The 17,763-nt window shown below is 48.0% G+C and overlaps 1 protein-coding gene across 1 annotated transcript in view; it reads right to left on the bottom strand.

The window, feature by feature from the left end:
- The window catches only part of CALCRL (calcitonin receptor like receptor), a 743,490-nt gene that overhangs the window by 516,229 nt on the left and 209,498 nt on the right, over positions 1-17,763 (bottom strand). Inside the window, exon 3 of the mRNA XM_063934127.1 lies at positions 13,058-13,187. Coding sequence (XP_063790197.1) covers positions 13,058-13,187 — 130 coding nt within the window. The remainder of the gene's footprint in view (positions 1-13,057; positions 13,188-17,763) is intronic.

The raw sequence follows: 17,763 nt of genomic DNA, 5'->3' as shown, positions 1-17,763 counted from the left end.
TCTACTACGTCCATTTTGGTTACGGTCCCAGTCTGTGGACATGGACTCTAAGAAAACCCTGAAGGTACTCCCCTTCCAAGTAGACATTCTTTTCGGAGAAGACCTCAACAAGATAGTGGCTGACTTAACGTCTGCTAAAACAGCATGTCTTCCTAGTACTGCTCCTTCGATGCCGAAGGCTAAGAGTACTTCCTTTCGCTCCATTCATCCTTCAGGGAAAGCAAAAGGGCAGGCGTACCCAAAACAGGTTCGCACTTCCAAGCCCAAACCCAAATGGGCCTGGGCTTCCCGTCAGCCTGCTTCCAAAACTGATAAGCCTGCTGCATGACGGTGCGGGTCTCCCTCTGGGGGATCCCAGAGTGGGGGGCCGACTTCTACGGTTTAACCAGGAATGGTTGAAGACCACTTCCGATGCCTGGGTACAGGAAGTCGTCACTCAAGATTATGCCGTATCCTTCAAGAATAATCCGCCTCATCGATTTTGCCTGACAGACGTCTCTTCGGATCAGGTGAAGGCAAAGACTCTTCATTCGGTGGCACAGTCCCTCCTGGACACAGGAGTGGTAGTACAGGTGCCTCTGGCTCAGAGAGGCAAGGGGTACTATTGAACGCTGTTCCTAGTCCCGAAACCATATGGGTCTTCCCGGGCCATTCTCAACCTCAAGTCCTTAAACAAATTTGTGAAGGTTCTCCAAGTTTCGTATGGAAACTCTTGCTCTATTTTTCTGGCCTTGGAGCCTGGTGACTATATAGTTTCACTGGACATACAGGATGCTTACCTGCATATTCCCATTGCAGTGTCGCATCAGCAGTACCTGAGGTTTGCGGTTGGAAACCTCCATTATCAATTTTGGGCGTTACCTTTTGGTTTGACCACGGCTCCGCGAGTCTTCACCAAGGTCATGGCGATAATGACGGCTGTACTCTGGGGCTGAAATCTGGACCTTTATGGATCCCAACCTCAGGCACATTTCCACACATGCTTGCAGGAAGAGGAGAAACCATCCCACTTGAAACTCCACCGTAGGAAATTTCTTGGACTCACACCAAGATACATTTTCCAAATGCGATGGTAATGTTTAGACGTTACTTCTTTCCTAGCCTGTATCAGGGTAGGAATAACCTTGTTCGGAATGCCCTTCCAAGCTAATATCTGGCGTTCAACCTCCATGCCATCAAACGTAGCCGCGGTAAGTCTTGATAAGTGAACGGCCCCTGCTGCAGCAGGTCCACCCAAAAAGGAAGAGGACTCGGCTCTTCTAGCGGTAGATCCAGAAGATCCACGTACCAAGCCCATCTTGGCCAGTCCGGAGTAATGAGGATTGCCTGAACTCTTGGTATGAGTGGAAGTGGAGGAAACACGTACTCCGACTGGAACTCCTACGGAGTGACCAGGGCATCCACCGCCACAGCTTGCGGTTCCCTCGACCTGGAGCAATACCGCCGAAGCTTCTTGCTGAGACGAGAGGCCATCATGTCTATTTGAGGACACCCCAAAAATCTGTCACCTCCGTGAACACCTCCGGATGGAGTCCCCACTCTCCTGGATGGAGATCGTGTCTGCTAAGGAAGTCTGCTTCCCAGTTGTCTACTCCCAGAATGAAGATTGCTGACAGTGCCAACGCGTGTTTTTCTGCCCAGAGGATGATTCTTGTTACCTCTGACATTGCAGCTCTGCTCTTCATTCCACCCTGTCGATTTATGTAAGCCACTATTGTTACATCGTCCGACTGCACTTGAATGGTTTGATCTCGCAGAAGACGGGCCGCTTGGAGAAGACCGTTGAAGATGGCTCTTAGTTCCAGAATTTTTATTGGTAGGCTGGATTCCAGGCTTGACCACCTGCTTTGGAATGTTTACCCCTGAATGACTGCGCCCCAGCACCGGAGACTTGCATCCGTGTTTAGAAGGATCCAGTCCTGAAATCCCGGACATGCAGCCCTCCAGAAAGTGAGGTAGTCGCAGCCACTAGAGGAGAGAAATCTTGGGTTTTGGCAACAGACGGAGACGGATTCTCTGGTGCATGTTGTCGAGGATCATTCCCAGAAAAGACAACCTCCTGGTCGGCTTCAAAAATCAGGATCCAACCGTGTTCCCTGAGCAGATGAGTCGTGAGAACAATGGACTGCAACAACCTCTCCCTGGACGATGCCTATATCAGCAGATCGTCCAGATATGGGATTATGTTCACACCGTTTGCGGAGGAGAACCATCATCTCTGCCATCACCTTGGTGAACACCCTCGGTGCTGTAGAGAGGCCGAATGGTAGTGCCTGGAATTGATAGTGACTGTCCAACAGTGCAAATCTGAGATAAGTCTGATGAGGCGGCAAAATAGGAATGTGTAGATACGCATCCTTGATATCCAGGGATACCAGAAACTCATCCTCCTCCAGACATGAAATCACTGCTCTGAGAGACTTCATTTTGAATTTGAACACCCTCAGGCAAGGGTTCAACGATTTCAAGTCCAAAATTGGTCTGACCGAACCATCCGGTTTCGGTACCACGAAAAGGGTGGAAAAAATAAGAATTTACTTACCGATAATTCTATTTCTCATAGTCCGTAGTGGATGCTGGGAACTCCGTAAGGACCATGGGGAATAGCGGCTCCGCAGGAGACTGGGCACAAAAGTAAAAGCTTTATGACTAGCTGGTGTGCACTGGCTCCTCCCCCTATGACCCTCCTCCAAGCCTCAGTTAGGATACTGTGCCCGGACGAGCGTACATAATAAGGAAGGATCTTGAATCCCGGGTAAGACTCATACCAGCCACACCAATCACACCGTACAACTTGTGATCTGAACCCAGTTAACAGTATGATAAACGTAGGAGCCTCTGAAAAGATGGCTCACAACAATAAACAACCCGATTTTTGTAACAATAACTATATACAAGTATTGCAGACAATCCGCACTTGGGATGGGCGCCCAGCATCCACTACGGACTATGAGAAATAGAATTATCGGTAAGTAAATTCTTATTTTCTCTGACGTCCTAGTGGATGCTGGGAACTCCGTAAGGACCATGGGGATTATACCAAAGCTCCCAAACGGGCGGGAGAGTGCGGATGACTCTGCAGCACCGAATGAGAGAACTCCAGGTCCTCCTCAGCCAGGGTATCGAATTTGTAAAATTTAGCAAACGTGTTTGCCCCTGACCAAGTAGCTGCTCGGCAAAGTTGTAAAGCCGAGACCCCTCGGGCAGCCGCCCAAGATGAGCCCACCTTCCTTGTGGAATGGGCTTTTACCGATTTTGGCTGTGGCAGGCCTGCCACAGAATGTGCAAGCTGAATCGTACTACAAATCCAACGAGCAATCGTCTGCTTAGAAGCAGGAGCACCCAGCTTGTTGGGTGCATACAGGATAAACAGCGAGTCAGATTTTCTGACTCCAGCCGTCCTGGAAACATATTTTCAGGGCCCCGACTACGTCCAGCAACTTGGAGTCCTCCAAGTCCCTAGTAGCCGCAGGCACCACAATAGGCTGGTTCATGTGAAACGCTGAAACCACCTTAGGGAGAAATTGAGGGCGAGTCCTCAGTTCTGCCCTGTCTGAATGAAAAATTAGGTAAGGGCTTTTATATGATAAAGCCGCCAATTCTGAGACACGCCTGGCTGAAGCCAGGGCTAACAGCATGACCACTTTCCATGTGAGATATTTTAATTCCACAGTGGTGAGTGGTTCAAACCAATGTGACTTTAGGAGACTCAACACTACATTGAGATCCCAAGGTGCCACTGGAGGCACAAAAGGAGGCTGTATATGCAGTACCCCTTTGACAAACGTCTGAACTTCAGGCACTGAAGCCAGTTCTTTTTGGAAGAATATTGGCCCTCATTCCGAGTTGTTCGCTCGGTATTTTTCATCGCATCGCAGTGAAAATCCGCTTAGTACGCATGCGCAATGTTCGCACTGCGACTGCGCCAAGTAACTTTACTATGAAGAAAGTATTTTTACTCACGGCTTTTTCTTCGCTCCGGCGATCGTAATGTGATTGACAGGAAATGGGTGTTACTGGGCGGATACACGGCGTTTCAGGGGCGTGTGGCTGAAAACGCTACCGTTTCCGGAAAAAACGCAGGAGTGGCCGGGGAAACGGTGGGAGTGCCTGGTCGAACGCTGGGTGTGTTTGTGACGTCAACCAGGAACGACAAGCACTGAAATGATCGCACAGGCAGAGTAAGTCTGGAGCTACTCTGAAACTGCTAACTCGTTTGTAATCGCAATATTGCGCGTACGTCGGTCGCAATTTTAAGAAGCTAAGATTCACTCCCAGTAGGCGGCGGCTTAGCGTGTGTAACTCTGCTACATTCGCCTTGCGAGCGAACAACTCGGAATGAGGGCCATTGACAGGGCCGAAATTTGAACCTTAATGGACCCTAATTTTAGGCCCATAGATAGTCCTGTTTGCAGGAAATGCAGGAAACGACCCAGTTGAAATTCCTCTGTAGGGGCCTTCTTGGCCTCACACCACGCAACATATTTTCGCCAAATGCGGTGATAATGTTTCGCGGTTACATCCTTCCTGGCCTTGATCAGGGTAGGGATGACTTCATCTGGAATGCCTTTTTCCTTCAGGATCCGGCGTTCAACCTCCATGCCGTCAAACGCAGCCGCGGTAAGTCTTGGAACAGACAAGGTCCCTGCTGGAGCAGGTCCTTTCTTAGAGGTAGAAGCCACGGGTCCTCCGTGAGCATCTCTTGAAGTTCCGGGTACCAAGTCCTCCTTGGCCAATCCGGAGCCACGAGTATAGTTCTTACTCCTCTCCTTCTAATGATTCTCAATACTTTGGGTATGAGAGGCAGAGGAGGGAACACATACACTGACTGGTACACCCACGGTGTTACCAGAGCGTCCACCGCTATCGCCTGAGGGTCCCTTGACCTGGCGCAATATCTGTCTAGTTTCTTGTTGAGACGAGACGCCATCATGTCCACCTTTGGTTTTTCCCAACGGTTTACAATCACGTGGAAGACTTCTGGGTGAAGTCCCCACTCCCCCGGGTGGAGGTCGTGTCTGCTGAGGAAGTCTGCTTCCCAGTTGTCCACTCCCGGAATGAACACCGCTGACAGTGCTGTCACATAATTTTCCGCCCAGCGAAGAATTCTTGCAGCTTCTGCCATTGCCCTCCTGCTTCTTGTGCCGCCCTGTCTGTTTACGTGGGCGACTGCCGTGATGTTGTCCGATTGGATCAATACCGACTGACCCTGAAGCAGAGCCCTTGCTTGACTTAGGGCATTGTAAATTGCCCTTAGTTCCAGGATATTTATGTGAAGAGACGTTTCCATGCTTGACCACAAGCCCTGGAAATTTCTTCCCTGTGTGACTGCTCCCCAGCCTCTCAGGCTGGCATCCGTGGTCACCAGAATCCAGTCCTGAATGCCGAATCTGCGGCCCTCTAGAAGATGAGCACTCTGCAACCACCACAGGAGAGACACCCTTGTCCTTGGAGATAGGGTTATCCGCTGATGCATTTGAAGATGCGATCCGGACCATTTGTCCAGCAGATCCCACTGAAAAGTTCTTGCATGGAATCTTCCGAATGGAATCGCTTCGTAAGAAGCCACCATCTTTCCCAGGACCCTTGTGCATTGATGCACTGACACTTGTCCTGGTTTCAGGAGGTTCCTGACTAGCTCGGATAACTCCCTGGCCTTCTCCTCCGGGAGAAACACCTTTTTCTGGACTGTGTCCAGAATCATCCCTAGGAACAGTAGACGTGTTGTTGGAATCAGCTGCGATTTTGGAATATTTAGAATCCACCCGTGCTGACGTAGCACTAACTGAGATAGTGCTACTCCGACCTCTAACTGTTCCCTGGACCTTGCCCTTATCAGGAGATCGTCCAAGTAAGGGATAATTAAGACGCCTTTTCTTCGAAGAAGAATCATCATTTCGGCCATTACCTTGGTAAAGACCCGTGGTGCCGTGGACAATCTAAACGGCAGCGTCTGAAACTGATAATGACAGTTTTGTACCACAAACCTGAGGTACCCTTGGTGAGAAGGGTAGATTGGGACATGGAGATAAGCATCTTTGATGTCCAGAGACACCATATAGTCCCCTTCTTCCAGGTTCGCTATCACTGCTCTGAGTGACTCCATCTTGAATTTGAACCTTTTTATGTAAGTGTTCAATGATTTCAGATTTAAAATCGGTCTCACCGAGCCGTCCGGCTTCGGTACCACAAACAGCGTGGAGTAATACCCCTTTCCCTGTTGTAGGAGGGGTACCTTGATTATCACCTGCTGGGAATACAGCTTGTGAATAGCTTCCAATACTGCCTCCCTGTCGGAGGGAGACGTTGGTAGAGCAGACTTCAGGAACCGGCGAGGGGGAGACGTCTCGAATTCCAATTTGTACCCCTGTGATACTACCTGCAGGATCCAGGGGTCCACTTGCGAGTGAGCCCACTGCGCATTGAAATTTTTGAGACGGGCCCCCACCGTGCCTGAGTCTGCTTGTAAAGCCCCAGCGTCCTGCTGAAGACTTGGCAGAAGCGGGGGAGGGCTTCTGATCCTGGGAAGAGGCTGCCTGCTGCAGTCTTTTTCCCCTTCCTCTGCCCCGGGGCAGAAATGAGTGGCCTTTTGCCCGCTTGCCCTTATGGGGACGAAAGGACTGAGTTTGAAAAGACGGTGTCTTTTTCTGCTGAGAGGTGACCAGGATAGACAGACCCCAAATAACTCCTCCCCTTTATACGGCAAAACTTCCATATGCCGTTTGGAATCCGCATCACCTGACCACTGTCGTGTCCATAAACTTCTTCTGGCAGAAATGGACAGCGCACTTACTCTTGATGCCAGGGTGCAAATATCCCTCTGTGCATCTCGCATATATAGTAATGCATCCTTTAAATGCTCTATAGTCAATAATATACTGTCCCTATCCAAGGTATCAATATTTTCAGTCAGTTAATCCGACCAAGCCACTCCAGCGCTGCACATCCAGGCTGAGGCGATTGCTGGTCGTAGTATAACACCAGTATGTGTGTATATACCCTTTAGGATATTTTCCAGCTTTCTATCAGCTGGTTCCTTGAGGGCGGCCGTATTAGGAGACGGCAACGCCACTTGTTTTGATAAGCGTGTGAGCGCCTTATTGGCGGGAAAGGGTATAATGCCAATAATTTATTAGAAATCAGCAGTTTTTTATCGGGGGAAACCCACGCTTTGTCACACACCTCATTTAATTCATCTGATTCAGGAAAAACTATGGGTAGTTTTTTCACACCCCACATAATACCCCTTTTTGTGGTACTTGTAGTATCAGAAATGTTCAAAGCCTCCTTCATTGCCGTGATCATGTAACGTGTGGCCCTACTGGACATTACGTTTGTCTCGTCACCGTCGACGCTGGAGTCAGTATCCGTGTCTGGGTCTGTGTCGACCATTCCATACGACCATCCAGTCAGGTGTCGACTCCCTAGGGGGTGACATCACTATTACAGGCAATTGCTCCGCCTCCACATCATTTTCCTCCTCATACATGTCGACACAATCGTACCGACACACAGCACACACACAGGGAATGCTCTGATAGAGGACAGGACCCCACGAGCCCTTTGGGGAGACAGAGGGAGAGTTTGCCAGCACACACCAGAGCGCTATATATATACAGGGATAACCTTATATAAGTGTTTCTCCCTTCTATAGCTGCTGTATTTGTATTATCTGCCAATTAGTGCCCCCCCCCTCTCTTCTTTTACCCTGATTCTGTAGCAGGACTGCAGGGGAGAGTCAGGGAGCCGTCCTTCCAGCGGAGCTGTGAGGGAAAATGGCGCTTGTGTGCTGAGGAGATAGGCTCCGCCCCCTTTTCGGCTGCCTTTTCTCCCGCTTTTTTTAGGAAAACTGGCAGGGGTTAAATGCATCCATATAGCCCAGGAGCTATATGTGATGCATTTATTTAGCCATATAAGGTTTAAAACGTGTTTTATTGCGTCTCAGGGCGCTCCCCCCCAGCGCCCTGCACCCTCAGTGACCGGAGTGTGAAGTGTGCTGAGAGCAATGGCGCACAGCTGCAGTGCTGTGCGCTACCTTATTGAAGACAGGAACGTCTTCTGCCGCCGATTTTTCCGGACCTCTTCGCTCTTCTGGCTCTGTAAGGGGGCCGGCGGCGCGGCTCCGGGACCCATCCCAGCTGAGCCTGTGATCGTCCCTCTGGAGCTAATGTCCAGTAGCCAAGAAGCCCAATCCACTCTGCATGCAGGTGAGTTCGCTTCTTCTCCCCTTAGTCCCACGATGCAGTGAGCCTGTTGCCAGCAGGTCTCACTGAAAATAAAAAACCTATTTAAACTTTTACTCTAAGCAGCTCAGGAGAGCTACCTAGCATGCACCCTTCTCGGCCGGGCACAAAAATCTAACTGAGGCTTGGAGGAGGGTCATAGGGGGAGGAGCCAGTGCACACCAGCTAGTCATAAAGCTTTTACTTTTGTGCCCAGTCTCCTGCGGAGCCGCTATTCCCCATGGTCCTTACGGAGTTCCCAGCATCCACTAGGACGTCAGAGAAATAACCCTTGTTTTGCATATGAGGTGGAACTGGGACAATGATCTGTGATTTTCCCAATTTTAGGATGGCTTCCTGTAGGATAGCCCTGTCTGTCAGCAAAGCTGGCAAGCCTGATTTGAAAAATTGGTGAGGCGGGTGTTCTTGAAACCCCAGTCTATACCCCTAGGACACAATGGGGGTCATTCTGACCTGATCGCACACCCGCGTTTATCGCAGCGGTGCGACTGGGTAAGAACCGTGCGCTGGCATGCGCCGGCGCATGCCAGATGGCCGATGATTGACAGGTAGAGGCGGTCGCTGGGCAGGGGGGGGGGGCGAACGGCGTTGTCTGGCCGTCGTTTCATGGGTGCGGTCCGGCCAACGCAGGCGTGGCCATACCGAATGGGGAACGGGCCATCACACGCAGCCGCTGCGGGCCGTCACACGCAGCCGCTGCGGGCCGTGGAGCGATGAGTAGCTCCTGGCAAGCACGCTAAAGCTGCGCTGGTCTGGAGCTACTCTTGAAGTGCAAAGGCATCGCCGCTGTGCGATGCCTTTGCACTTTTGCGAGGGGGGGCCGACACTGACATGCAGGGCGGGATAGCTCTGTGCTGGACGTCCCCCTGCATGTCAGTGTGAATGATCGTAGCTGTGCTAAATTTAGCACAGCTAAGATCATCTCGGAATGACCAGCAACATCCTGTACCCAGGGATCCAGGCCGGATGACACCTAGACGTGGCTGAAACCTCTGAGTCTCGCACCCACCAGCCCGTCCTCCAGGCTTTGAGGTCCACCGTCATGCTGAGGCTTTTGAGGAACCAAAAGCAGGTCTCTGGTCCTGGGAGCCTGCGTGTGCAGGCTTTTTGGATTTTACCCGACCACCTCTAAAGAAAGTGGTAGAAGGCTTGGGCTTTTTTGTCTTAGCGGTCTGAAAGGACTGCTGCACAGCTGAAGAAACGGTTTCTTCATAGAAGGAGTAGCAGAGGGAAGGAAAGGTGACTTACCCGCGGTTGCCGTGGAAATCCACCAATCCAATGCTTCCCCAAATAGAGCCTGACCTGTGTAGCGTAGGTCCTCCACACTTCTCCTGGTTCCGCGTCTTCAGACCATTGGCATAGCCAGAGTCCCCTGCGAGCTGAAACCGACATGGAGGATATCCGTGCAGTCAGTGTACCCAGGTCTTTCTTGGATTCCACCATGAACCTTACAGAATCTGTATGTTACATAAAAACAATTCAATGTCACTTCTATCCATTGCATTCAAATCCTCTAGTAATGTGCCTGACCACTTTACTATGGCTTTAGAAATCCATGCACAGGCAATAGTGGGCCTTAAGGCCGCTCCTGAAGCAGTGTATATGGATTTGAGCGTAGTGTCAATCTTACGATCAGCCGGTTCTTTCAACGCGGTAGAATTAGTGACAGGTAAAACCACCTTTTTAGACAGTCTGGAGATAGATGCGTCAACAATTGGTGGGTTTTCCCATTTTTCCTATCTTCCTCAGGGAAGGGAAAAGCAACCAGAACTCTTTTTGGGATCTGGATTTTTTTCTCTGATTTCTCAAATATAGTGTTTAAGCAGTTTCCCCCCCCCCCAAGTATGCCACAGAGACACACAGAGATTGGAGCCAACCCACACACAGCGCTTTTGAAGGTAGAACTAATTAAACTACTTTACACAGCCTCCCCTCCCTTCTACAACCCCCTGGTACCGTACAAGAAAGCTGGAGCTGACTTGGAGGGACAGCTCTCCCTGTCATCGCTTCTGCAGGCAGGAAGATGGTGCTGAACGCTGCTGGGTCCGCTCTGAGGACAAGCTCCACCCCCTTTCATGGCGCTGCTTCCCGCTCTCCTGTAGTTTATACTGGCCTGAGGATTTGTGCTGGAAACGATCCTGGGACCCTGACAGGCTTGCTGGACAGTGTAGCATGTAGGCGCTGGCTCAGGGCGCCCCTCACACTGCCGCACCATGTACCGCTGAGCCCCGGAGCGCAGTTAGTACTGCGCTCCCTACCCTGTTGCCGCCATGCTGCTGGGGTGAGTGATCCCCTGTGGCGGTGAATGTTCGATCCCCTCAGGAGCTTGGTGTCCTGTCAGCGGAGAGAGTGGCTCAGACCCCTCAGGGCGGACACTACTCACCCCCTTAGTCCCACGAAGCAGGGAGGCTGTTGCCAGCAGCCTCCCTGTAAAACAATAAACTCTAAAAAAAAAAAAACTTTTACTAGAGAAACTCTGGAGAGCTCCCCTAGCTGTGACCAGCTTCTCCAGGCACATTTTCTAAACTGAGTCTGGTAGGAGGGGCATAGAGGGAGGAGCCAGCCCACACTCTCAAACTCTTAAAGTGCCAGTGTCTCCTAGTGGAGCCATCTATGCCCCATGGTACTAATGTGGACCCCAGCATACTCTAGGACGTAAGAGAAATACAAACATTTTATATTTCAACTATTGTGTATTTCATTTGTATTTCTCCCACAAGGCCTGAGATGATATTGCGGTGCTGTACCACAGATTATCCAGTGTCCTCACTGTACCAAGATAGCATTAATGTAGTCATCAATCTCTGCTCAGGAGAAATGGGCCTCCTCGTACACAGTAGGTGTTCTCCCTTTCTATGAGCAGGGTGACCAGCCACAGAAGCGCCTGGAAGGAGGTAAGAAATGTAGTCCTCAGGGTTGTTCTTGCATATATCCTCCTGTATCAGAGGCATGTGGGAGAATGCCTCAACTCTGTAGCCAATCCTTGGTCCGGCAACTCTGATTTTTGCTCCTCTGTCTCCACCTGCTTGCATTGTAGTTGATAGCAGGAAGAATACAAGTAAGAGCCTTCTAGTTTCTCAAACTCATGCTGGGGAATGAAACAAATGCACGTATTCAACTCTAAACACTTGTTGGTATACCCATCTTAATTCAATGTACATCATTCACGTATGACCAGTCAGAATGGTTTACTCACAATATAGCAAGACATAGGCAAGCTGTTTTGATTGGTGTAAAGAAACAGGGATTGCGTAGGGGTATCGGTATGGGATCCCGGCAGTCGGGTTCCCGGAGGTCAGGAGACAGACGCCGGGAACCCGAAAAGCCAGAATCCCGGCAGCGAGTGCAGCGTATCCCCTTGTGGGCTCGCTCCGCTCACCACACTTCAGGCCCGGTGGTGACGTTCAGTTGCCACACAATTATATTCCCCCTTGGGTAGTGGCATGGACCACTACCTGAGTGGGAATACCTGATTCGGGTCGAGATTCTGATAGCTGGCATTTCTTCGGCTGTCGGGATTCTGACGTCTCTATCCTGACCACCAGGATCCCGACAGCTGGTAATTTAACCACATACCATGTATGAGACTAAAGATACACCGCCTTATTCCAACCCTTACCCAGACTGAACTTTTTTAGCCCCATGTTCTTTAAGTACTTCATACCCTGGTGATTATGCCGTACCTGTACTAATAATATGATGTTGTTGTTACATTTAAGGTTGATGGCAAGAAGTAAGCAAGGAATAGTCAAAGGAATGATGTGCACGATTTCGACACATCGGATCTATATATTGTTAGTAAAAGTAAAAATCGTGTACCTTTCACTAATGATAACGATCCGATGTGCAGTCCCGTGGGTCGTTTGATGTATCTTTAGATCTTCCCTATTGCAGGGAAGATCTGAAGCAATCGTTACTGAGAGCTTGTACCTGGACGTGGCCACTCCTCAGATCTTAGGATCTATCTTATGTGTATGCACAAAATCATTTGTCCAGGACTACAGGGGAATTCAAGGGAAATTGTTAAAGGACTTCCATCTTTTGCAAGTCGTTCTAGTGTGTGGGCACCTTTAGGGTGAGATGTATCAAACCTTGTAGCGAGAGAAAGTGCCAGTCAATCAGCTCCTGTCATTTTTCAAACAAAGCCTGTAAAATGGCAGTTAGAAGCTAATTGGCTGGTAGTTTATCTCTCTCCAAGGATTGATGCATCTCTCCCTAAAGGGGACATTTACTAAGTAGTGATAAAAGTGGAGAAGTGAGCCAGCGGAGAAGTTGCCCATGTCAACCAATCAGCTGCTTTGTATACTGTTATAGTGTGCAAATTATAAATGTTACATCAATGCTGATTGGTTGACATGGGCAACTTCTCCACTGGCTCACTTCTCCACTTTTGTCACAGCTTAGTAAATGCCCCCCTAAGTCTCATAGTGCATTTAAATTCACAAGAACAATAAAAGATAGCTCTATAACTATTTTCATTTATTTCATACCTAAAAATAAATATATGACCTGGTCAAAACATCAGAAACACTTAAGTATCTGACATTTTTTATTAAAAATAATTATGTGAACCGTGAACATTATCATTAGTTATTCTGTCTGTTAATACTTAATCTTTTTTTATAACTGATTTGTTCCTTATTGTTATAAGCAAAGTAATATGCTGGCACAATATAAAAAATGCTAATAATAATAATAATAATAAATAATTCATACCATACATGTTAGTCCACATATATGAAATATAAGTGCACATATATGAAAATTATTCAAAGAAGGATATGTAAATATATCTATAATAAACAGATATTTACCTTCATTTCCATGCGGTGACTCATGCATTATTTTTTGATAGCATTCATACTGTGCTGTCATGATCTTGCGCTTGGTAACACTAACATATGTAGGGCTCTCCACTTCAATCGGGCTTTGAGGCTGTTCTGTCTGAAATGTTAATGTAGAAGTTTAAAAAAACAAACATCAATAATCATATAACAAGATAGAATATAAAATAGTGCAATTTTGAGCAGTAGAATATGTTTGTCATATTTATTTAATGTTATACTTAGTAGCTTGACATTGTCAAAGTAAGCACTAGTAGCAATGAAGGAAGGGGTTCACTACGGCTGGCCGGCGGTCGGGCTCCCAGCGACCAGCATACCGGCGCCGGGAGCCCGACCGCCGGCTTACCGACAGTGTGGCGAGCGCAAATGAGCCCCTTGCGGGCTCGCTGCGCTTGCCACGCTACGGGCACGGTGGCGCGCTACGCGCACCACACTATTTTATTCTCCCTCTATGGGGGTCGTGGACCCCCACGAGGGAAAATAAGTGTCGTTATGCCGGCTGTCGGGCTCCCGGCGCCGGTATACTGAGCGCCGGGAGCCCGACCGCCGGTATACAGAAGACCACCCGAAGGAAGAGCTATAGGCTATGGATCTGATTTTTAAAAAAATCATGTAGATCCATTTGTACCACATACTGTAAAAAAATGTGACATGGATAAAATGTGTTGCACCGAGCATGTTCATAGCCAGAGGTGGGTCCAGAAGAAAATGATGGGGGAGGGGCACCATGAAAGAAGAGGGGCACTAATAAAGGGGAAGGGGGGTGATTAGGTATGTACATTTGTGTATAAATGGGGCGTGGCCTCAAGGATATGCGGTATGTAGGACACCAATGCAAGCTGTTACAATTTGAGAGTAAAGCTGAGGAATTAAATTTTTATTACCAGTGTCTCTTAAATACATTTTAGTAGTAGGCAGTGGGGGAGAGGGAGAGAGGGTGATAGAGAAGCAGTGGGTGACAGGGAGGGAGTAACAGGGAGAAGCAGTGGGTAATAGGGTGAGGCTAACGGAAAAGCAGAGTTATGGAAAGTGGGTGAAAGGGAGAGGTAGAGGGTGATGGAGAGAGAGAGTGACAGGGAGAGGGTGATAAGTAATGGGAAGCAGTGGGTACCAGGATAAGACAGAAGGTGAGAGAGGGTGACAAGCCGAGAGAGACTGGGAGAAACAGTGGGTGACTGGGGGACAGGGAGAGGCAGAGGGTGACGGAGAGAAGAAAATAAGCAGAGGTAAGTGAGTGGGTGAAAGAGGAGGCAGTGGGTGACTGGGAGAGGGCAACAGGGAGAGGCAGAGGGTGAAAGGTAGAGGTAGGGGGTGATGGAGAGTCTCAGACGTCTCTGTATGATGGAGAAAAAGGGAAAAATTGGGTTGGCAGGGAAAGTATCAGTGATGTAGACAGGCACAAAAAACAAGGGACGTTAAAACAAGAGCAGAGAGAGAGAGATGGTGGTGTGGGAACGAGGGAGAGAGAAGGAGAGGGAGAGGGGGAGAAGTACACAGAGAAGGGGAGAAATTAGAGAGAGGGAGAGATAGAGATTGGTATCACATGAGCAAAGGAGCACTGCCACAGAAGGGATTCTATCCTATAGATTGTAAACTTGTGAGCAGGGCCTTCCTACCTCTATGTCTAGCTGTTCTTGCCCAGTTTTGTTCTATTACTGTTCCAATTGTAAAGCACAATGGAATATGCTGCTCTATATAAAAAACTGTTAATAAATAAATAATATTGGAGCAAAGCAATCGACAATGACTTCACACAGTCTATGCCTTAAAATTAGTCCGTAACTGTCCATGGTTGTGAAACACTGACCATCGATGACCTCCCTATGTATAGCTAGGTGCTATTTGCATAATTTCCCTGTAATTATATTTCCCATGGAAAAAGCATGAGTAGCTATAGAAAGAGAAAAGGGCAGAGCAATGGAGGGGTGAAGGAGGACAGGGTGGTTGACAGTGTCAAATGTGGCAGACAGAACAATGAGGGTGAGGAGAATCATGACCCTTAGATTTGGCAGTAAAAAATATCAGTGGTGACCATGGTAACAGGGCCATAAATGAGGTAGGAGAGTGGTGCTGTGGCCAGGGCACAGGGACTAGAAGGCAGTGCCATTGGTGCTTCATGGCACCTGCGTTTGGTATGCAGGGTAAGAGTGCCTGCAGCATTCTCAGGATACTCCAAGTGCCCAGCTTCTCCCTGGTCCCAGTGGCATGCTGATGCAGAGCCACCCAGAGCATTTTTACCCTGCTGACAAAAGTATTTTCAGTGTAATGAAGAGGGCAGAAGCCAGAATGAATAGGGTCAAGAAGGGAGTTCGTGGGCATGCGGGGTAGTAGACAATACTCTCAAGGAGTTTAAAGACAAAGAGGAGGCAAAATAAAGGGTGTTAATAAAAGTTTGAGAGAAAGTCTGGGTACAGAGAGGGTTTCTTTAGAATGGGTGAGTTAAGGGGGTATTGGAAGGAAAAGGGAGATGAGCTGGAAGAGACATAAGTAAAGACTACTAGGTACCATTCACCTGTTCAAAGTGAAAAACTAACAGGACAATGTTTGTGACAGATTTAAGGGGGGTACTCACGGAGCGATCGCTGCTTAAAATATAAGCAATCTGACTAGATTGCATAGATTTTAAGCAGCGATCCCTCCGTGTGTACCCCTCACATCGATAGCGAAGTGCAGCCCAGCGCATCGCTATCGCTGGTGCTAGATTGGCCTGCATGCAGGCCAATCTAGCAGGTCGCTCACTTCACCCGCTGGGTGAAATGAGCGCCCCCCCCCACCCCCGCTCGCTCAGCACACATTGCGTTGTGCTGAGCGGCGGGAGAGATGTGTGCTGAGCGGTTCGCCCAGCACACATCTCTCCCTAGATCTGCCCGTGAACACGGGCCTTAAGGCTGTAATCTCCCAAGTAACAGGGATTGCACCTGGGGCAAAATTTACTAAAGTTCGATTTTGGTGTTTCAAGGGATTTGCCATTTAATTTCCATTTGATTTGTATTGAACAGATTTACTAAAGACCAAATCGAATGTCAAATCGATTCTATTGCCAAATTCAACTCACATCCCAACAGAAATCAAATTTCTGAAAAACATTGTTTTCTCATAGCCCAACATAGAATCCCCTCATTTACTAAAATTCGATTTGAAATAGAACCTCAAATCTCCAAATGTTTATAATGATGTTAGACATACGATTTTGCCTTATAAACACCATCCTAATGGTAGGAAATTGATAGTGATGACATTTGGTATGTTGTGTACCAACCTGCACAATGCAAATCACCACCTGACTTGAGATAACAGGAGGAGCACCATCAGCAGCTTCATGAGTTGAATAGTGCACATATTTATACTTTTAGCCATCATAGTTATTCCATGAATGTGCAATAGATAGCACCAGAGCAAAATATTGGGCCATTTGGCTGGACGATATAATGAATTTTAAAATTATGAGTGTTCTAACTGGTTATTCTGGTTCCTCCCATGATGCCTATATCCTCAGCAATTTATATCTGTCTTCAAAAATTCTTGTGGGACAAATGCCAGAGGGATGGTTGTTGTGTAAGATACCAGTATGTTCTAATAAAGCACAAATTAATTAAGTAATTGTTACTATATTGTCCTAATTTGTTCCCCTACCACCAAATAAGTTATTTAGGCTATGGCTGTTGCTCTTGGCTTCTGACTCCATTGTCAAATCCACAAACTCCTGCTGAGCATAAGTATAAAGAGGCACATACAGTATAGTCACCCAATCTATGACAGAATGCATCTTTGTTTTTTGTTTTTTAATTATTCTGCAGGCATATTATTATATCATTTAGCAAAAATGTTCGATATTATTCTCTGCTGCCATCTGTTGCATAATCGCACATTAAATAAACCACACACTCCAGATTATGAAATAAACAGGGAGCAGGCAGAAGTTTTATTTTAGCAACAACTGACTATGTGTGTTCAGAAAGTCGAAGGCAGATTAGGGCTAAGCTTATTGTCAACTATTTTAGCTGTATTTTTTTTTAAAAATCATAATTTTTCATGTATACAACAGTATAAAGAGAGAGCTTCCCCTTTAATTAGTGTGCATGTGATACATTTGGACCAATAGGAAGCAATGAGGAAGTTCTGTTCGATTTTGCATTCGATTTTGCTTGGGACTTTAATGGGGATTTGAGATTCGACTTGGTAAGGGATTTCATAAATTAAACTCAAAATCCCCTCCCAAAATACAACCATCTTCGAACTCGTTTAGAAAATCGAATGCAAAATTGATCTTTAGTAAATAAGGGATTTAGAAACTCAAAAGGAATCTATTTCAATCAATTTTGAAGATTCATAAAGTCCTTTTAAACTTAAGGGGGGTACTCACGGAGCAATATTCTAAGCAATCTGACTAGATTGCTTAGAATATCGGCATGATCGCTCCGTGTGTAGCCCCCTCAGCGATAGCGATGCGCGGCCCCGCACATTGCTATCGCTGCTGCTAGATTGGCCTGCATGCAGGGCAATCTAGCGGGTCGCTCACTTCACCCGCTGGGTGAAGTGAGCGCCCCCCCCCCCCCGTCTCCCCCCGCACGCTCAGCACAGATCGCGCTGTGCTGAGCGCCGGGAGAGATGTGTGCTGAGCGGTTCGCTCAGCACACATCTCTCCAGCATCGGGCCGTGAGTACTGGCCTTTAAGG

Source organism: Pseudophryne corroboree, chromosome 7 (assembly GCF_028390025.1).
Source record: "Pseudophryne corroboree isolate aPseCor3 chromosome 7, aPseCor3.hap2, whole genome shotgun sequence".
NCBI classification, from domain to species: domain Eukaryota; kingdom Metazoa; phylum Chordata; class Amphibia; order Anura; family Myobatrachidae; genus Pseudophryne; species Pseudophryne corroboree.
This window is presented reverse-complemented; position numbering and strand designations above follow the sequence as displayed.